The sequence below is a fragment of the Gadus chalcogrammus genome, chromosome 23 (assembly GCF_026213295.1).
Source record: "Gadus chalcogrammus isolate NIFS_2021 chromosome 23, NIFS_Gcha_1.0, whole genome shotgun sequence".
NCBI lineage: Eukaryota > Metazoa > Chordata > Actinopteri > Gadiformes > Gadidae > Gadus > Gadus chalcogrammus.
In genome coordinates this window covers 12,797,970-12,819,251 of record NC_079434.1, presented here as the reverse complement: position 1 = coordinate 12,819,251, position 21,282 = coordinate 12,797,970, and the positions used below count along the sequence as shown (strand labels likewise).

At 45.7% G+C, this 21,282-nt stretch overlaps 2 protein-coding genes across 4 annotated transcripts; both read right to left on the bottom strand.

Moving 5' to 3' along the window:
• On the bottom strand, positions 1-12,321 carry LOC130377338 (leukocyte elastase inhibitor-like). 3 transcript variants are annotated; one of them, XM_056584409.1, is made up of 10 exons: positions 7,149-7,441; positions 6,124-6,305; positions 5,552-5,671; positions 4,352-4,477; positions 3,831-3,948; positions 3,191-3,333; positions 1,381-1,458; positions 983-1,072; positions 562-742; positions 1-236 (listed from the first exon to the last, which is right to left on the bottom strand). In XM_056584409.1, exons 1-10 carry the CDS (start codon positions 7,150-7,152, stop codon positions 13-15), a joined length of 1,266 nt encoding a protein of 421 aa, XP_056440384.1. In that variant the 5' UTR covers positions 7,153-7,441; the 3' UTR covers positions 1-12. The 3 variants fall into 3 exon arrangements, with proteins under 3 accessions (XP_056440384.1, XP_056440383.1, XP_056440382.1); XM_056584408.1 differs by lacking the exons at positions 5,552-5,671; positions 7,149-7,441 and adding an exon at positions 12,166-12,321 and having other exon boundaries at positions 4,352-4,492; XM_056584407.1 differs by lacking the exon at positions 5,552-5,671 and having other exon boundaries at positions 4,352-4,492; positions 7,149-7,437.
• A 444-nt stretch (positions 12,322-12,765) lies between these two features.
• On the bottom strand, positions 12,766-21,280 carry LOC130377674 (uncharacterized; the record flags this gene model as incomplete). Its single annotated transcript, XM_056584830.1, has 5 exons — positions 12,766-15,550; positions 17,097-17,302; positions 17,728-17,861; positions 18,560-18,698; positions 21,239-21,280. Coding segments are annotated over 5 exons (1,710 nt in total), but the record flags the coding sequence as incomplete, so codon positions are not given.
• Between the last annotated feature and the right edge of the window lie 2 nt (positions 21,281-21,282).

Below are 21,282 nucleotides of genomic sequence, written 5' to 3'. Positions count from 1 at the left end.
CACTCTCAGCCATCACTCAGGTGAGCTGTAGCGGCCGGCGAACAGGATGCTCTTGCTGGGGTTGTGGCGGATGAAGAAGAGGAAGGGGTGGTCGGCGACGAATTCGGGGGTTATCCTGAAGCAAAGGTTCTGCCGGCTATGCGTGGCGGCGGCGGCCTTGGTGCCCTCCTCGTTGACCTCCACGAAGGCCTTGTGGACCACCTTGGACAGCACCAGGTCGTTGGCCGAGGACATGCCTATCGGAGAGGAGGAGGTGTTGAGGGGGTGTGGAGCTCTCTAGCACACATGATACGGGGGCTGTGGGAGTGTTTACCGCTGGCGCTGAATGAGTTTATCATTCACGACTGTGTTCAGCAGCCCGGGCAGTGGCAGCCGTTTATTGAATATTTAGTTTTTTTTGGCAAATCTCTAATGTAGTTAAATGTATCTATTGTCGTGTTTATTGTCAAGCAAATTGGAAATTCACCTTTTTTTAAAGAACGTAATATGGTCCCTTCCAATAGCGTATTTTTAAGATATATAATACAATTGGATCACGCGATCCGGCTGTGTGGTCCCTACCAGAGAAGTCACTGAGGCCCTGGTCGAAGGCGTCCACCATGCCCATGCTGACCAGCAGGTCTTTCATGTCGTAGGTCTGGGTCATCTTGAATCGCGGCAGGCCCACTAAGACTTCCCTCTGGCCCATCCTGTCTGGCTGGGTCCATTCCATGAAGGTCTCGTAGGTCAGCATCGCTTCCAGCTGAAGACAATTGGGGGTGGTGGTTGATTTGAATGTTAGCGTGTGGGGTCTGATTCCATTGCCACCTGCTTTAGCTCGAATTCACTATAAACTAAAAAAAGATGATTGGCTCTCAGTTCGACGAGGAAGGGGAAGGGGGAGGGAGATGTTTTTCTCCGGGTAACGATGACATTACAGTTCACTGCCACTTTAATACTGGTCGTTATTTTTATTGCGTGTACCTCTCTGCACTGTTCCTACCTTCTCCAGGCCGGTGGTGCCGTCCTCAATTTCCATAGGCAGGCAGATCAGCATGCTGAGTTCTTTGCCTTCATAGGGCAGCTCCAGGATCTTTACCAACACATTCAGAGTATTGTATTAATCCCAAAGGAAACTGTTTATAGCAATTTCTCAAGATAGAAAAATAGTAAGATATAAAAATGATTGGATATCATACATTAACATATTTATTTTTTTATTTGAATAAAGTGTATGGAATCAGTGCCCAGTATGACATTGTAATTATTCTGAAACAAAGAGGATTGCATAAGTTACAGATAATAAAGAATGAGCTTGGTGCACCACAAACCTAGCTAAACAATTAACACGAAATATTCGGCTGGTAACCACTGATAGTTTAAATAGTACAATGGGGTCACCTGGCAATTCGCCTCAGGAATGAAGGCAAGTGGGAACGTTGCTTTGCGGTACATCATCTTCACTTTCTTAGTGTCATTCTGAGGGTAAAACAAAAGACAAGCAGGGTTATGCATTCATAATATATATTTCTTATTTATAATATTAATAATGATTAGGGCTGTCAAGCGATTAAAATATTTAATCACGATTAATCGCATTAATGCCATAGTTAACTCACGATTAATCGCAATTAATCATTTTTTTTTTTTCTATGCTAAATATCCCTTGAATTCTTTGTCCCATTTATTTTTCTCATTTTAATGCTCTTATCAACATGGAGAAGTGCATCGGCTTGCCTTGTGCAAATGTTTTTTTATTGTTAACAACATTGGCATAAACTGATCAAAACAGGACGGCACTAAAAAAAGCCTATAATGCAATTAAACGATGAACATACAAAGATACGCCTTAAACATAGCAGTCAGGCTACTGCTTCTTTGTTTTGAGCCCAAAAAAATAAATATATATATATTATGTATTTTAAAAAAATAATAATAATTTGCGTTAATCGCCCGTTATAAAAATTAACGCCGTTAAAATTGGTTTGCGTTAATGCCGTTAATAACGTGTTTAACTGACAGCTCTAATAATGATATAAGGTAATTGGGAGGTGGCTAGTGCATGAATTCTTATTATGTGCATTCAGCATATGTATTAAAAGAAATGTATGTATTAATGTACTAGATATACATATGTATTAAAAGAAAAAACATATTGCCATGCTCATGGATTTTTCCTCAATGGATTCTAGCTGCCATTTTAAAAGCCTTGCATCCCCCGAAACTAGAATGAACTACAACAAGTAAAAACAAATGGAAATGTTGGTTTTGTAGAGATTGCTGGTCCAAAGAAAAACTGTACAGAAGGAATATGTGTGCACTGTCCTCTGCTAATTTGATCACTAGTATGCGGTCAAGGTAGCCTGCATCCTGCATTGCCATTTAAGGGAGTTTCTGCTCCTCTTTTGATTGCTAAGGTTAGAGGGTTTCATAACTGTATGGCCTGCGAAGGCCTTTGGGACTGTAACTGTAACTAAACACAGGTCAAACATATTTGACTTGACTAGTCTTGACATTGCACACGCCGGTCCATGAAATCTAATCTAAGATGTGGCTTGCCGTATTTCTCTTTCTAATCACAAGGATGATGAACGTTTGTTGGCCTGATTTTAATTTCATCATTCACAAATGTGATTCATCAGCACACTCAAGACATGTTTTTGGGGGTGTGCTCTGTGTTGCAACACGGCCAAGCCCGGTTGAGGTCACACCCCTCTGTCACGCTGCAGCTCCTCTTTGTGTGGAAGTGAGTGTGTGTCCTTCACATTCATTATGGTGCTCTGTCAGCATATACATATACTGTATGTGGCAAGACTGGTTCTTACGCACACGATGACCATTTTGAAAATAGCTCTGAAATAAAAGAGACTGATATTTTAACAAAATGTGTCAAGCAAACTGTCAAGTTAGACAAAGCAGCAATTGTATGTTTCTTAGATGTATGGAGATCAATTCTCTGTTCACCAAACATATTTATCCCCCTCTTCACAGACACATGAAGCTTGTTATGCAAGGAAATAAAAACTCTCAAATGTTCCACATCTCTGACTCAAATCCCAACCGGACACTATAACGTTTCCCAGGCATGGAGGGCTGGCTGTTGCAAGTCTAGCCTGCAATCTGCAACCATTAGGTTGATTTGTGGTGGGTGCCAGTGCCAAGATGGCAGTGGTGAACTGGCCCACCCTTGGCTCTGGTCTTGCAGCGCTACCTTGTTCAGTTTGAAGGCAGTCTCCTCGGTGGCTTCCTCCTTGAACGGCTCGTCCCACTTTCCCTTGAAGTAGATGGCGTTGACCAGCACCAACCTGGTCAGCGAGTCAACCACACCAGGTACCAACAGGTCCTTGATTTTATCTAGGTGAACAAAGACGAAGAATCAAAAGAAGGAAAGAAAATGTAGCATTTTGGTGGAAACTTCCGATTGAATGTGTAAGGTCGCAATGTGTAAGAATGAACCCCTCCCAGTGAGTATACGGGGACGTTCAGAATGCTAAAACTCAATGACAGGGTTCTGTTCACTCACTGGATTGGAAACTGAGTGATGCAAACTAGCATAGCTCAGCTGGCTGGGTGGTGTGAGTAGGAGGGATTTTTTGAGTGTCAAGAGATTCTTGTAAACCAAGAGAGAGGTATAGGCTGGCCAGAATTTAAATAATTTATTTTATATCATGTATAACATAATAACATTATTGAAACCACTATTGATAACATTGTCAGGGTAGCTTTAAGATACCAATTAGTTGAAATGTAACACATTGCGACTTCAAGATAACACAACAAGAGACGTGTGAAGTACTACTAGCACACATACACAATGTATGTGGGTTTGTTTGCATGTGTTTGTGTCCCACCTTGTGTCTGTTTCTCCACCCAGGTGTTTATCTCCACCCTGGCCTCCTCTGCCTTGGTTTTGAAGTCCACAGACTGGAGGTCTGCCTGGTAGTACTTCCTGGTTTCATCCAGGAACCCCTGGAAACATTCAACCAACCCCGCACATGTAGCATAACACAATCAATTGCATAATACCTATAGAAGGAGGATAAATAGGTCCAGGTCATGTATGGAAAGTCACATGATGAGATGATGGGCCTCTCACATTTTCTTTTAATTGACGTATTCATGCCATCATTCATCAATGATGCCATTAGTGCTGGGCAACAACTAAATATGATCATTTATCGTCTCTGAGTTGTGTTCTGACTTCACATAGGCATAAATATGCAGACGTAAAACCGGACTACCCAGTCTTTTTGAGTGTTAATTAATTATGAGTAGAAATGAGAAGTAAAAATAAAGACAAAATACCTACCATACCTTGAATTACTGTACAGAAAAGAAGAATAGAACTGCACTTCTGAGATTTAATCCTCACCTGAACAAACTGGTAAGTCTTCTCTCCATACAGCCTGTTGGCCAGACTGAGGGAGTACAGCGCGTCTGGCTTGTTCAGCTCGCTCAGCAGTTTGGAGAAGCTGGCGTTGATGTCCTCCTCGCCCTTCTGATGTTGCAGCGCCTACATCGTGCAGAGTATGTGTGTGGGGAGGGATGGGTGGGAGGGGGAGAAACACATCGTAAGACCAGTGGTCTTAGACCACTGTCTGAGAGAGGAGAGGTTGCGGGAGAGATTGCCGCTTCCCCTGTCCACCAGCAAGATCATGTACAGCCGCGTTCCACCACCTGAATGCTCACACAAAACAGACTAGAACGTAGTAAGTAGCAGCAAGAAATGTAATGCTACTGCCATTGACTTTGAAAGAACCCACAGGCAAACATTTGCTAGCCTTAAGGAAAATGACAGAGAGGGAAATATGTATTTGTCAATATATTATTTAAAAGAGGTATGGCATAATAAACATCTTGCTTTGTACATTTCTAAGGCAGGAGCTTAGGTGAGTCTGAAGTCTTCACCAGCTCAATCGGTCTAGCAATAACAACGATTAGCGCTTTTAGTATTTTTCTTACAGAAACAGCAAGAAAGAAACAGTCAAACACAGCATACACACTCAACAAGTCCCACATTGGGAATGAAGGCATCCCATTAGTAAAGAAGCAGCCATGTCACACAGCATCCCATCGCATCTCAGTCATAACCAGGCCTGCATTAACCTGCCATTGGGCCCTGGGGCTGAGAGGTTTTTTAGGCCCCCTGATGGGGGATCTTACAATGAAGATGTGTCAATTATTTTCCGACATTTTGCCGTTGTCGGGGCATGATAGGCTGATAGGCTCATGATAGGCCTTCGATCTTCGTAAGCCCCAAACAAAAAATCACATTGTCTTGGGTCTAAGCAGATCGGGAGGCATCATGAGCCAGTATTACAAAACAAACAAAAAATTAAATAAAAACATTTACTGAAGCTCATGATAGGCCCCCTGGTCGTCGTAGGCCCTGGTGCTTCAGCCCAGGTAAGCCCGTGATTTAAGGCGGCCTTGCTCATAACATCCCAGAACTTCTCCACTGGCTCTCTGGCCTCATGACCTGCAGTTCAAAAGACATCAGCCACCTGTTAGTGTAACTTAAGCTAGCTACAACATCCAAAATGGCCCCGTTTGAGGCTTTGGCTCCTGGTACCATCCTCTTGAGCAGAAACTGTGGCAGAAAGGTGGTGGGCGCCCTCTGCTGCATCTGCATCTGTGCCAGTGCTGGAAGAGCCTGCTGCTGGGGTCCCTCTGCCTCGGAGAAGCAGAGCACCTGGGGGGGTTCGGCAGGGACTTGGGGTCACGAGGAGGTCAGCTGTGTGCACACTGTGTGTGTGTGTGTGTGTGTGTGTGTGTGTGTGTGTGTGTGTGTGTGTGTGTGTGTGTGTGTGTGTGTGTGTGGTTGCTCATGAGTATTTGCAAGCACACATGCATGTGAAAAAAAAAGAAAATACCCTGGCAATAGGCTGAGGTGTGTTCAACCCTCAATGTTGGTTGACAGGTTAAGGACCAGGGCCGTCGTACTGCGGGTGTAAGGTGGACAGCTGTGGGGGGGGTCCAAGGCAGAGGGGGGCCCATTGGAATAAAATAAATAAATAATCATCTTTTGAATTTTCTACCACCCCCTAGTGGCTAGGAGCCGCACACTGCGCTCAGCGGCAAAATGCCGCCAGGCCACGTCCCGGGTGCGACGGCCCTGTTAAGGGCGCGTGTGTGCGTGTATACCTCTGACATCTGTGTGGAGGTGTTCCCCCGTGCACCCAGCAGCACCATGGCCAAGGCCGAAGAGATGCTGAGAGGAGAGTAGAAGACATTGCCAGACTTGTTTTCCTCCGTGATTTTTTTGAACAACGCCAGGGTAAAGGTGGTGTTGGCCTGGGTCAAAGGGGTTGAGGATGCCATTGTGTCTGATACATAGAAAGAAACGTGAGAGAATAATGAAACATTAACTGTGTTGTATCCATTATGTCCGGAATTCACAAAATGCCCCGTCGGTCAAACATGAAAGAGGAAGAGGAACACAAGAAAAAAACTGATTAAAGTGAACAGTGCGAAGTTTTCCTTGATACCATCATTTGAATAGCCCTTGTAACAAACGTACAGCTGACATTTCAATTTGCAACATTGTAAACTAAACAAGGTTGCAAAAGCGCATCTGACGTGACACTCACGCTTTCAGCATCAATCTCACGCTCACGTAAGTAATGTCATGCAAAATAGCCCATCTTTAAAAAAAAAAAATAATAATAAACTTTTTTCCGTCCGTTGATCACTCACTAGACCACAGAATATATAGGAAACATCCTATGTAGGCTAGATCTGTCTATATATCTATTTGGACCGACCGCGCACCTTGACAAAATGTTATTCTATTTTTATTGTTATAACTTTTGCAAATTTTTTTGAGGATTTCATTGTCACTTTGCACATTAAAATACACTTTGAATAAAGAAGTCAAATATATAGGGTTAGGGTTGTCAAAATGTTCGCCGCGCGCGTCCACCGATATTTTGCAGTCTCACTCCAGCCAAAGTCCCAAAGGTGGCAAGCATCAGTAATTGTTTTAAATATATTACTTTAGCATTTCACATGTCAGGAAGTGTTACCTATTCTGATCTAACGTTGTTATTTGTCATGTATTCAAAGTGCGACACACTTACTTTAAACAATCCAAAAAACATAATAAATAAACCAAACTTAAAAAGATTTAAAGCCATGGATAAGTCTTTCACGGCATATAACTTATTTACCCATCAGTGTATTCCTGTCCTTGACAAGCGACCAGGTAAGAGAAGAGTCTTTATAGATAATGTCGATGGTATTCGGAAACGCCCAAATCCTTTTGCTCAAGCCTAATCAATATTTGGCCAACGCCAAGGAGTAGCCCTACTTCCTGAATTGTCATTGGGTTTCGAGTTCTACGGCAAGCCGATTGGGGAAAATACAGTTATAACCTTACTCAGGTTTACTACACAATGCTTTACACTAAGATTCTCTATGTGTACCAACTGTCTATCCAAATACAATAGGCAGCTGTGCATCGTTTTACTTTTTACCATGTAGTGAGTGATTGCAGCTAATCATGAAGCGAGCAGCAAATGATAAGAGTTGAAAACTCCGAAAACCACTAATACAACTGGACGTCTAATCAGATTACAACAAGTTTAGTTTCTGAGTAGACCTTTATTTAAAAAACATAGAACTCCGCCTAAGGAGAGACGGCGACAGCACAGGCGTCAGCATCCGTTTGGAAAGGAGAGAGCTACCAATACTGTCATCTATGTCACACACACACACACACACACACACACACACACACACACACACACACACACACACACACACACACACACACACACACACACACACACACACACACACACACACACACACACACACACACACACAAACCACACTAAACAATACTTTGGTAATAATAAAATTCGATGTTTTGTGCACAACTCCCCATAGACTATGGACCAATCTTACACATGTATATACTGTAAGACAATATATGGACCTATGTGTTTAATACATGCACAGTTGTGATGCAGAACACGCGTGTGCGTGTGTGTATTCATAAGCATCCATTATAATGCTAAACAAAAAAAGTTGAGGTCAAGAGGATGGCTGTGCAGTTAAAGTGTTCCAGCTTGTGTTTGTGCTCTTAAAAGAAACACAATCCAAGGTACAAAGGAAAATACAAGATATATACAAACTATGGTCATGCACACTAGCCACATAATTTAAGGGCATTTGTTGGCTTCAAGAATGCTACTGCATGAATACTACTTAAACGTGCTGTTAAGCATGCTGTTAAACATCGATATAAAAAGTAAATCATTACAAAAATTGGTGGGATTCACAGCCATTGCCCTGCGAGCTTCAGTAAGGGGTTTCAATCCGCACTAACAGTTATCCCCCGTTCCCCCCTCGTCCGTTCCATTTTGGAACATGTATAATAATCAACATTTTTTATTTCGCTTGTTTCATTCAATTTAATTAATTAATTAAATCCACCAGAGGGCGCCCGAACAGATTTGCCGCCCTAGTCGATCGCCTCGCCGATCGCCGGCCCAGAGGCCATGTTCCACTGTAAACAATTCTTACCAGAGCATTGGAGCGCAGTGGCTCGCAGCCTGCTTGTGACGTAGTCATACATTACCCAACATACAAGTGTCTAGCTTGTTCAAAATGTATATAATGTATATATTACAGCTTTTAATAGTGACATTAAGAACTGGAAGTCTTTGATTGCGGTTGTTACATCAAGATTAGAATGCATGACGTTTATAAAAATGTATGTCAAGTGCAATGCACACAAACAACCAGTAGGTAGAGACATTCTCCTCGTGTCGGATCAATCTCACGTTACCCTCACAGATAATCGGTGTGTGTGTGTGTGTGTGTGTGTGTGTGTGTGTGTGTGTGTGTGTGTGTGTGTGTGTGTGTGTGTGTGTGTGTGTGTGTGTGTGTGTGTGTGTGTGTGTGTGTGTGTGTGTGTGTGTGTGTGTGTGTGTGTGTGTGTGTGTGTGTGTGTGTGTGTGTGTGGCCGTCATCTTTGGCCTAAAGGTATTAATGTTATTATTCATCGGGTTGTCCTCCAGCTAACAGGCTGGTTTACCCTAGCCCAGCCCTATACCACGAAGCTCGCTGAACATACCCAGGCTTTCTTGGGAAAACCTGGCTCGACAGAGCCGCAACACGCAATCAGAGTTAAATGGTACCACGAAGCTCACTTTAGATTCAATTAGTTGAACCAGGTTTTCCGCTTTAGGTTCAGTGCGCGTTCACGTGCAAGGGGCGTTTTTTGCGTCATTTTTCTCACCTTTACGATAGATCAAGCAGTCTATATGAGTATAAGTGAAAATATTCTGCATATTGTCTGTAAAATAACTATGCCAAATGCAGAATTGTTCGCCATTAATCCAAATAGAATGATGATGATTTAAAAATGCATAAGCAACGTCCATCCTGCCTTATTCTATCATTTAGGGAATTCACTTTAAATACACCCTATTTAAGAAATGTATCGCATGTTTACGGCCGCTAAAAGGTAGCGGCTGTAGCCTAGTAGTGGATTAGTATAAGACCCGAACGCCAGCGACCGGGGTTCAAATTCGCCGGTCTATCATCATGCATTTTACCCCCATAGATGTGGTGCCAGCACGGCCTTGAAAATATGGGTTGAAGTTCGAAATAAGCACAAAAATATAATTCCATAAGCTTTAGTGAATAAGTATTCCATATGCATGAGAATTAGGACTTTTTAAGCTTCACATAAATTCGCGTCACTTGGGAGTCGAACCCCCCGCGCAAAAATTCAAGACTGACGCGCTACCTCCACTCTAGCACTCTGTCACTGAGACACAATGCGCAACAGTAAACATTTTGTCTACATAAGGTCCAAAAGGACGATCAAATAACGAACACCCTCTGATGAGAATCTGTATCTCTCATGAAGAACCCCAATTTCGTTGTTTGCACAATGACAATAAAGTCTGAAATCTGAATATCGTCAGACAATGCCAAGGGATCGGTTCTGTCCCGTAAAACCCTTGTCTCCGGAGAAGTGCGCCGGGGTCCACGGGAACACCCACAAATGGTGACGCCATTGTCAGAGGAGGGGCTAGGAAGCTGCGCACGCCGATTTAAGTAGCCGATCTCCGGCTAGACTAAGCCGAAAAACTGCTCCCGACCAGGTTTGGTTGCGAGCATAAGTCACCATGGTGATACAGCGACGCTAAAAGAGATCGACTTTCGTGGTACAACTAACCCAGGCTTGGAGCTCAACATACCTCGCTAACCCTCTAAGCGAGCTTCGTGGTACAGGTGTTACAAAGTTGACTAAACCACTCAAAATTCAATGAAAGTGGTGATCAGCAATTGTATATATATTCATGATTGATGGAAGTAGGAAATCGGTCAGATATGACCCGAACACGACAGAACGGTTAACATCTAGCCTATGCATAAAAGAAATGCTACAGTAAAAAAAGAACTGCACTGAATCGCTAGGCATAGCCTATGTGGTTGATTTTTTATTTTATTATATTTCTGTTATGATTTTTTAGGCATAGTAATGCATACATTACCCTATGTGTGTGTGTTTGATTGGCTAATACTAATGATCATAATTTAATCATGTCCGTTTAAAACAACTTTCGTGGAAATCGGGAATATTTATGAGTTTACGAGGTGCACTGGAATGCACTATGAAGGCCCTGTCGGCGCAAAATACCTTTACCGTATGAAGATGCGCAATAATGTTTTTTAAAATTGCGATGGCGTGACCGAGCTTCTCCGACGTGCAGATGGCATGACCGCAGTTTCCGTTCGGGTGTCGAGTTGCACCTTCCCCTCCCCTAATGAGGCGTAACTCCGTTTGATTAGCTTGGTGTTATGCAGCCCAAGTAAGCATGAAGTGTCACAGGTAAAATAAATGTTTTCGGTGGTTAGAGGTTCAATAAGGTCCAAACAGTAAAAGTATCGTTCAGCCAGATGTTTGCTCAAAAACTACGAGTGAGTCCCACCTGGATCCCCTTTTCAATTGCTACCTCGTCTGCGCAAACGGAAGATTAGACCCTGTCGCTCTTGACCTCAAGTTACAGGAGCAGGAGTAAAGACAAGAGTCTCCAAAAATAGTCGTAGCCCTGATTGAAACTTCTGGGGGAGGTGATCCCGGCATTTAAACACTGACCCCGCTCACTGATTTAAATCCCATCCAATCCAATCTAATTTAATTACCCATTATGTTAACCGTCATCCTGTGCTGCGTAATTGTCATATAGGCCTACGGTTTAGCTACTGAGCTCATTCTCAGCCTGCTGCTTTTAACAACGCTGTCGCATGGACGTAGAAGCGATAGGCCGGTCGTTATTTCCTCCGTTGGAGGACTGTAGGCCTACTCGCCATAAGTGGTGTCCGAGCCGTCACTGTGTTGGGTCTGGGCTCGCGTTGTTCTACTCTAGAGCCACTGCGGCGTTGGAATCCAGCCGCTGATCAATAGTGGAGATGGCTGGCTGGGAGGGTTGGATGGTAGCGATGATGCATGCATGTAGAGAGGGATGGAAATTAATGTACGAGTTGGGTTCAGCCTCGGTTCAGTTTGATGGTAACCCCCTTGCATATTAATCACAGATCACAACGATTGACTTTCTCTGCCCCTCCTTCAAAATGAGCGATTTTGGAGGGTCCATGATATGCGGCACTTAATCTTGAGAACTATATTCCAGATACCTTCTCTGTTGTCCGGCTAAATGGTGGAAGCACCTCTGATGACAGAAGGGAGAAATGCCTGGTTGATGCTTTATCGATGTAGTAAAGTGGATGGTGTCAAACCCTAATCACTTCTTGTCCTCTCTCATATGGCAACTGTTATTATAAATGATTATTATAAATACAGTGTACAAGTCCTGGTCATGAGTGTCAAATACACATCCCATGCTGTCAATATTACCATCCTTCATGTTTAAAGCATGCTCGGGATAAGAAGAACATGAAGTAAGATGTTTTATGTGCATCTTATGTTCCAAGTTAACATTAAAGTCATAGGTCAATAGTTTAGGTCAAAAGGAGGTTAGTTGTATAATTCACAATTGGTGTCTCATCTCGCTCTCTCGCTTTGTGTGTGTGTGTGTGTGTGTGTGTGTGTGTGTGTGTGTGTGTGTGTGTGTGTGTGTGTGTGTTTGATGTTGCCTCTAGTCTAGTCCCTTGGCAGTGTCCCGTCTGCCTGAGACAGCGGTACGACAAATAGTGTAAAGTTACCCCTGCTCGTGTGAAGAAGCTGTCGTGCGGGTACTAGTGCGACCCGTTTCTCCTCGGCTCCGGCGGGGATCCATTATTTATCAGGGGATAAAAATCAGAAGGTTTGAGAGCACCGCGGGGCGGGTCGTCTCCATACGGCAGAGGCCACAACGCTGGTGCGTGACGCGGAAGTAGAAGTTCCGCGGCGGTTAACATCGGAAGCGGCGCGTGATCGCCGCAAGCGATTTGGCTCGTCAGATCACTTAGTGATGAACGATACCGCCTTAACCCCTTGTTTCCCCCACACATAATAACTCATGTTGTATGTAACGTAAGGTACCCATCTGTGATAATTGAAGCAATCGTGGAGAGAATTACGGTCACGCTATTGTCTCACCCCAACTGCGAGTCTCACCAGCCTCTCCTCCCCTCCCTGTTCACCTCCTCATCACCGACATTACAATTCATGAGAATGGAACGATGAGATGCTTTTTACAATTTGTATCATGTGATTTACCATGTTAATACAACTATTTAACACTAACAACACGAAGTCAGTTGGTCCACACCTGGACCCACAAACTTCTTTATAGCAGGAGAATATAAAAGACTTGAGTCCAGAAGTGCATATATAAAGAAGTATTTTTAATAGATGCAAAAACACGTAGAAACACTGCAATATGTACACTGTATTTACCATCTCTCGTTATCAGTATTTATCAAAAAGCAAGCAAAGCCTTCAAAACCTTTTTTTTTTTTTTTAAATACGAACTTCTGCCTCCGACAATAAATATTAATCATTTTGACATTAATTGAAAAGCAACACGTTTCAAAGATAATAAGCAACCTGTCTGCGAAGGCTGGACTTTTTATTGAAACTCTCGCGATAGTGCAACTAAAACTACAATAGTAGCTTCACAGAACGGAGTTGATTTTTATGCATGCATGCATTCAGTATATTTGTGCAAAGTTTAACCATTTTGATTTTTTTTTTTGCCTGACATTGCTTGCATAATTATGGGTATGGTTTCGATGTAGTCATTCTGAATTAGAAACTAGTAAGTCAGAGAAAGATAATCATTATTTGCTTTTTAAAGACAATTTTGTGAAGGCAAGCACAGAGGTAATGTGTTGCCTTGCATTAATGATGTGCCAATAAGAAGATCCCCTTCCCTCCACAGCAGAAATAACCAACAAGACTAATGTATTCCAATCTTTGTTGACGAACATACAGGGTTTCATTCTGTAAACTATTTTGGAAGGTTGGACGTCAGCAACCTGCAGTTTACTGTGATGGGCATGACGCAGTGGCGTTTCACATGACCAACAAACAGGGACATTGTATTCTACAGAGCACTTTGGCCTCTTTGGAAACAAGGTCAGATGTGCTGCAGGCCCTGATTATCAAACAAAGGTGATACAAATATGCTTATTACCACGACAACTGTATACCTTCATATTAACCGACAATAACGTTTGACTCTAAACACTAAAATCCCCCAAACCTCAAAAAAGCCAGGTGTGAACAACACAAAGCACAAAAACCAAACGGGTGTCAACAGGACTTGTCACCATATCCAAAAAACAGAACAAAACAAAATGTATGCATCACTGTTTTTGATTGTCACAATGCTAGTCCCTGAAACCTTTGTCCAATGAAAGCTGATATCTCTCGGTGTAATAGCCTGGATGTCTTCATGACTTAAAAGGTAGTTTTTGTGTACTGCTGGTGCATGTGCATGATAAGCCATGATAAATTGATTTACATTACTGTACATGTGTTTAGTTTCTTTCAGGGAAGGACCACGAGAATGTCCACATGTGTCACAGCAAAGGTACTCGTTTCCACTATGTAGGTAATAATGTTGCAGAAGTATTTCACCTTCGGACCAAATTTGTGTACCCTTGTCGAATCTAATGTGCAAGTTGAATTAAAAACTCTTATGTACTATGTTTTATATTGCAAATTAAATTTGCAAAGTCAAGTCTCAAAATGTTGTCTCTCTAATGACTAATTCGAGAGGCAATCAACAATTTTGACAGTGAAAGTTCCTCAAGAAAAAAAGGAATACGTATTATTCTTGTATATGTAAGGGTGAATTTGTTATGCAAGTACATGAAACTCCTCACTATCCTTTTCTACGAAAGAACAAACATCCCGTCTGCATGTACAATACTTCAGCAACACCATTCCCCTCACACACCTCCTGCTGCTCTTCACTGCATGTACACGTACGGGTTGGTTTTGAGGTGGCCTGCGTTCATGGCGCAGGGCATACCGTTCCGGGTGGCACCCATCAAGGCCTGGCCCATGTCATGGCCGTTCTCCGACCACGGCGGTGAGTCCATTGGCTCCCGCTTGATGGAGTGGATGATGCCGTGACCCTTGAACTCGTAGCCGTTGTGCTTGCCGTAGTCCTGCTGCATGAAGGCCTTGTGGGGCTCCATGGGAGCGCCCTGGTAGGCCTGGGCGTCAATGAGGTTCAGCGTCTGGCTGCTACAAAGGGGGTCCGGGTGCGGGCCCCGGTGGGGGCTGAACTGGCTGTTGTTGTTGTTGTGGTTGTTTTGGTTGTTGTTGTTGTGCATGTGGCCGGGGTCTTTGTTGTACTTCTGCAGCCGCCCTGGCGCGTTGACGCCATTGACGGCGGCGTAGTTGTCGTAGTGACCGTGGTGGACGTACGGCGGGCTGATGGCGGCCTTCCCCCGCAGACACGGCGAGTACGGCTGGTCGTAGAAGTCCGCCTCGGATTTGAGCTGGACGCCGGTGTTGGGGTCGTACAGCGCGTTGCCGTAGCAGCGCTCCATGAGGCCCGGGTCGCGGCAGGCCCAGGGCCGGCCGTAGGGGTCCAGGCCGTTCTCCGAGTCCGAGTCGTGCTCCACCTTGATGGGCGGCATCTCCGCCATCAGGTGCGCGTTGTAGCACTCGCCGTAGCCGCCCTCGCTCTTCACCAGGTCCACGCAGTACGTGTCCGGCTCGTTTGGGCTCTGGAGGTTGCCATAGAGACGGGAGACAAACACCTCGCCACCCCGGCCTCCGTTGCAGCTGGGGGGCTGGCGGTACGGCTTCCCGTAGTGGTTGGCCTTGTTCATCCTGTTAGAGGGGAGGTAGCCACCTCCCTGCCCCGCCCTGATGGCTCCGGAGTTGGGCCGCTGAGGCCACCCACCGCCCAGGCCTGGGCTGAGGCCTTTGTGGGGAGCCATTGAGGTCTTGCAGTAGTTGAGGGGCTCGTCCTGGTTGTAGAAGCCCTCCGGCCGGTACTTGATGTTGTCCTTGGAGAGGGGGGTCCAGGGGGTGTGCTGGCCCCGCTGGGCATCATTCGGCGTGGAGCAAGGGAGCAAGAGAGGGTCACAGGCCTCCCCCATCCCTCCGTTCCCTGAATGTCTCCTGAAAGGCTCCCCTCGCTCGCTGCGAGAGAGGAGGAGCGCAATAGGATGGGGCAGGGAGAAACAAAGCAGATGGTTAGAAGACGAGGACAATGAGTTACCATCATGTCTTCCTAGCCTTAGAGTAGACTTATAGTGTATACATAAGTCAATTTATGAATTAGTGCAGATCGCCTGCTTTTCATTTTTGATTTGGCTAGGGTTTCCCCCATTACGGGCAGAATTGAACTAACAAACGAATGAGCACAAGTATTTCAGCATAGTTCACTGGAATCTATGAGACTTTACAAAAGTGACCTAACTCTCCCAGGACCTGTCGTCTCATACTTCAACATCCTGCCTAATCATATGGTATCTCATTAAAAAAACTTTCCGCCGATATAGAGGAGGCTAGCATTGGGGTAGTGGACAAGGAATTTTTTTAATCATGTAGTTTAAACTGAAATCAGTGATTCTATCTCATGGTTGAGTCTCATGGTTCTCAAACTGCTGCAAGAGAACCATGAGACTCAATCAATAACTTCATTATCTAAAAAAACGATTCTAACTACCCCCAATGATAGGCTCAATGTCTTACAACGGCAAACTGTTCCTTTAAAAGATGAATGGCCTAAAAATGTTTTGCAACTGCAAGGAATTCTAACCAAGGTAAACCCATTTTTCAAAGAAAACTGTGTGTGCATGTGTTTTCCCGGCATAGCTGTAGGCGTGTTTGCTATCCTGCAGTCCTTGGCATCCTTTCGGCCATCTCCCAGTCTATGGTTCTCCGGTCTCGCTTTTGATCCAGCAAAGGCCTGAGGACCGGGTGGGCCGTTCACCGTTGGGATCCCCGCATTACCAATCATAGAACCAGGACACTACTTATCGTACTGGTCTTTCAGGGTCTCAACTCACACAGCCCCGCAAGGGCTCACAAACGTTTTTCGACGTACACTGAACAACTGGAATTGGAGTTCTACCTCAAAATGTGTGGATTTGTTATTTTAGAGAACGTCTGTTGTACCTATTGTAGATTAAAATATATCTGGGTTGCAACGACGGATCAAATGAGTGTTCAACTGACAGGATGTACATTTCCATATTATTACAGTTAGGCTGATAAGACCAGTCGTCTTTCATTTGTCACAGGGAATTCCCGGAGTCTGGAAACTATTTTTGCATTGCATCTGCATCGGATTATAATCAACATTCAAAGCTCCTGTTCTATATTCTTGGCACTATGTCGTACGTCATTTCATCATATATCATATATATTTAGTTATGGGTAATTAGTAAACATGAACCACTTTGGGTTTGAGAGGCATCAATCCAACATAAACGACATTAAGCTTAGTTAAGATGAATCCTAGGTAATAATAGACTGAAGATAGGTGCAACTTCACTTACAAATTACCTAGCTAAAACATAGTACTTTGCCGTCAACCTTCGGGTCGGATCTACGATCAACCTGTGTAGGGCGACGGTGAGCACCGCCCTCCACTCTGCCAGTGTCACGCTCCGCGCGGTGGGGCAGGAGGAGGAGCTCGTACTAAGACTAGATGTTCCTCGTGTGTGTGTGTGCTCCTCACCTGGGATCCATGCCTGGGAGGAACCCAGGGCCTCCCCTGCTCTTCCCCCTCAGCAGCAGGCTCTTCATCTTCATCTCTGTGATGGAGGGCATCAGCAGGGGCACGGCCACACAGAACAGGGCCAGCTGGGGCGGCAGCAGGGCCCCCGAGCCAGACTTCTTCTTCTGCCCCACGAGGAACTTCAGTCGTCCCTGGAACTGCATAGTCTGAGAGGGACGGGGGGAAACCTTTAGGGACGAGTCGCCCGGCGGCTCAGGCCCAAATGGTGGCTAGGTTGTGTTGTCAGACATGTTTGATAACTTATTTAAGAATTTGTGTTCAAAGGATAACTATTGCATTTATTTGGGTTGTGTGTATGTGTATGTGGGGGGGATGGGTGTTGTGTGCGTGTTTGTGTGTTTGTGTGTGTGTGTGTGTGTGGGTGTGTGAGTGGGGCAGGGGTTTTGTGTGTATGTGTGTGTGTGCCGGGATATCTATGTGTGTGTGCGTGTGTGTATGTGTGTGTATGTGTGTGTATGTGTGTGTGTGTGTATGTGTGTGTGTGTGTGTGAGGGGGGGGGGGGGGGGGGGGGGGGGGGGCATGAGTGTTTTGTGTGTGGGGCACCAGCGGGTGTGTGTTGTAAACACTCACCAGGAAGCCAGAGGTGCTGTCCAACAGGCAGCGCACCCGGGCAATGAAGCAACGGTTGAGGAAGGAGTTGAGCTCCGGGGGGATACTGCCTCCGTCAGGGGAGTGGAAGAGATTGCTCACCACGTACTCCTCACCTGCTCCCGAGGAGGTGAGGAGGAGCAGGAGGAGGAGGAGGAGGAGGAGGAGGAGGACCAGATGAAGAAGAAGAGGCAACGAGGAGAAGAACAGAAGCCAATTTAGAATCGCGTGCGGAGGAAAGTGTATGTGGCATTACAAATGAACGCTTTAAACGACAAACATATGGCAGTGGAAAGACGGATGAAAAAAAAATCTCCGCTCCGAGTTGGAGAGACGCCCTACTTAGAAAATGATTGATAGCGCCCTTTAGAGGCCAACGCTGGTACGAATATATGAAGTTGGCAAAATCAGGACTTGGGTAATGCAGTATTACTTTTGGCCCGCGGGGGGTTTCTCAATTTAAGTGAAAAAATGTTAATGAAAATACTGTAATGATTTATGCCTCAAATATTGTTCAGCGTCAAACGTTACTCTTTGACAGATGACAGTGACTGCGTTCTCCCGAGCATGATCTCATCAGCGGAAAGTATTTCAAATTTGCGTGGCTAGAGAGACGGTAATCAGTCTTTAATTCGGACCCGATTCTAAATATTGACGTCACTTTGAGTTGGACCACCATTGGCCCAGAAGGCACAGAGAGTAAACCCCCTGTGTCCTCAGTGCACACCCACAGCAACTCAACCCAGGGCAGTGCCCCACCACCCCCCCGCGCCCCCCCAACGCTCTCTTTCTATCTCAGGCCTTTGTGACTCACCAGTCCCCGGTGGGAGCTGGTGCTCCTGGTGCGCCCCCTTGTGTTGTGGGGGACACATGGCCCAGTGCAGCTGGCGTTTGAACTCCTGGCGGTCGTCAATGTGGATGTAGTCAAACACATTCTGGTGCATCACGTCCGTCTGCAGAGAGACAACAGATGGGAAGTGGTCAGTAATCAGTCAGTCAGGTTATAGAGGTGAGACATTTTCAATATACAATATTTCCCGTATATTTTGTCATGTGTTTTGTGTCAACATTGACATTAGCCCCTGCTATTCAGCACTAGAGAGAGGGAGAGGGAGTGGGCGAGGGAGGGAGAGAGAGAGAGAGAGAGAGAGAGAGAGAGAGAGAGAGAGAGAGAGAGAGAGAGAGAGATTGTTGTGCTTCCTGTCCAAGGTTGGCACTGAGTAATCGCCCCCTACAGGGGGGCCCCCTGCCATCTCCATGGCAGGGCAACAGTCAACCTATCAACCACACGCTCCACTGATGTTAACGAAGAGCCTGTGCAGAAGGGCAGAAGAATCTCTCTCTCTCTCCCTCTCTCTCTCTCTCTGTCTGTCTGTCTGTCTCTCTCTCTCTCTCTCCCTCCCTCTCTCGCTCCCTTTCACCCTCTCCCTCCTTCTCTTTCTCCCCCCCCCCCCCCCCCTCTCCCTCTCCCTCCCTCCCTCTCTCTCTCTCTCTCTCTCTCTCTCTCTCTCTCTCTCTCTCTCTCTCTCTCTCTCTCTCTCTCTCTCTCTCTCTCTCTCTCTCTCTCTCTCTCTCTCTCTCTCTCTCTCTCTCTCTCTCTCAGTACAACATGGGGGCCAAGGCCAGCTGCAGGGCTGGTGAGGGCAGCTGTGTTTGTCAAACATCGCGTGACACCGACTCCCAAAGAGCAGTCCAGCACAGCTTAGCTTACAACCCCGCCCCCCCTCCCCGATACACACAGAAATACACAGACACACACACACACACAAACATATTCACACGCACGCACACACACATATTCACACGCACGCACGCACGCACGCACGCACGCACACACACACACACACACACACACACACACACACACACACACACACACACACACACACACACACACACACACACACACACACACACACACACACACACAGTCATCCCATGACGGACGGCATCCTTAAAATGTCAAACCCTTCTCTTCTCCCCCTCCCTCCCTCCCTCCCTCCCACTCTCTCTTTTCTTTCCACTGTGGAGGCACGCAAGCTTTTTTGATCGCTTGCCTCTGAAAACACAGTGTTCCCAGGGAGGGCTCCCATTGGCCCTCTGCGGTCTGGTCCGTCCCCAGCCCACCGCAGCTTGGGCAGACAGACAGACGGACGGATCGGATGACTATTGTTTATATTTCTCGTAAAGAGAAGAGAGAAAGAAAAAGTACAGAAGAAGAGGAAGGGTGGTTGGGGGGGAGCATGAGAGATTTTCTTGTTCTTTCTTCGGTCTTCCTTCCCTGACCTTCAAACGCTGGAGCTGTCAGAGAAACAAATGCGATCAAAGGCTGGCCATGGGAGTTTCCTGCTCGGGCCTTTAAGACTTCCTTGTGGTTCTACTCACTAAATTTACTCATTTCTCCCTGGGTATTGGTGGGCCTTGTTTTGTTCTGCGGTGTATTAGACATCCAGAAGATGTCTTCCATCGAAGCAGCTCTGACGCTGCGTTTTGGGAACTTGCTAAGCCTATGGTAGCCCACCAACATGTGGGCACCTTAACTTCTTTTCTCTCCTGACTCATGCAACATCCCCCTTTGTCTAGTTCCACCATTTTGTGTTTTGGACCTCAAAGTTCACGGAAACCAGAGGAAGTGCTCTGCTCAGAGCTTGGGTAGAGCTCGGGAATACACCTCCTGAATGAATCTCTCTTTAGAAGTTGTATCATGTGTAGGCTCCATGACGTGCACACGCACACACACACACACACACACACACACACACACACACACACACACACACACACACACACACGTTGACGGATGATGGCGTAGCCTCAACATGCACACAAATACACACGTGTGCATATTTAACTATGTGCTTTGCGACGTCCTCTGTCCTCACACCTGCCAAACACTAGCTCTCTCTCACACACACACACACACACACACACACACACACACACACACACACACACACACACACACACACACACACACACACACACACACACACACACACACACACACACACACACACACCAATGTGGCGGTGTGTAGACTCTGTGGTTTCCATGTCAATTTCTTGGTGGTGTGTCACTGCGAGACTTGTCTGCTGTGGTGGAGACACTGTAGCAGAAGAATCAAGAGGTCTGTGATGTTGTGTGTGGTGAAGCTACAGGCTCATGGGGGATTTTACAGTGAAAGCACTTTATAAATTGTGTGCAAGGATTCCCAAACCAGCAGGGCAGGTGCGCCCATGTTGATCATACATATACCACTGGCACACTAGGGGCATGCACACACACACCCCACACCCACACACACACACCACACCACACACACACACGGTTGGGGGTGGAGGAGAGGGGGCAGAGGGCTTGAGGCTGTTGTTAACTGCTTTTAGAGACGCTTAAGTTCAATGAGAGAAGAGAGTTTGTTGAACGTGTGAACTTTTTTATTTTGGTCATGTTGATTGGGCTGAGGGATAAACAAAGTGAGGGGGAGCAGACACACCTGATGGAATCCAAGGTAGTCCACGATGGTGGAGGAGGCGTATA

What these genes read in the sequence shown, in the direction of transcription:
- LOC130377338 (XM_056584409.1), bottom strand. An exon ending in GGTGGAGAAACAGACACAAG is followed by an intron (nt 3,334 to 3,830) that starts GTGGGACACAAA and finishes TTGTTCACCTAG; the next exon opens with ATAAAATCAAGGACCTGTTG. An exon ending in TTCCTGAGGCGAATTGCCAG is followed by an intron (nt 1,073 to 1,380) that starts GTGACCCCATTG and finishes GTGTTGGTAAAG; the next exon opens with ATCCTGGAGCTGCCCTATGA.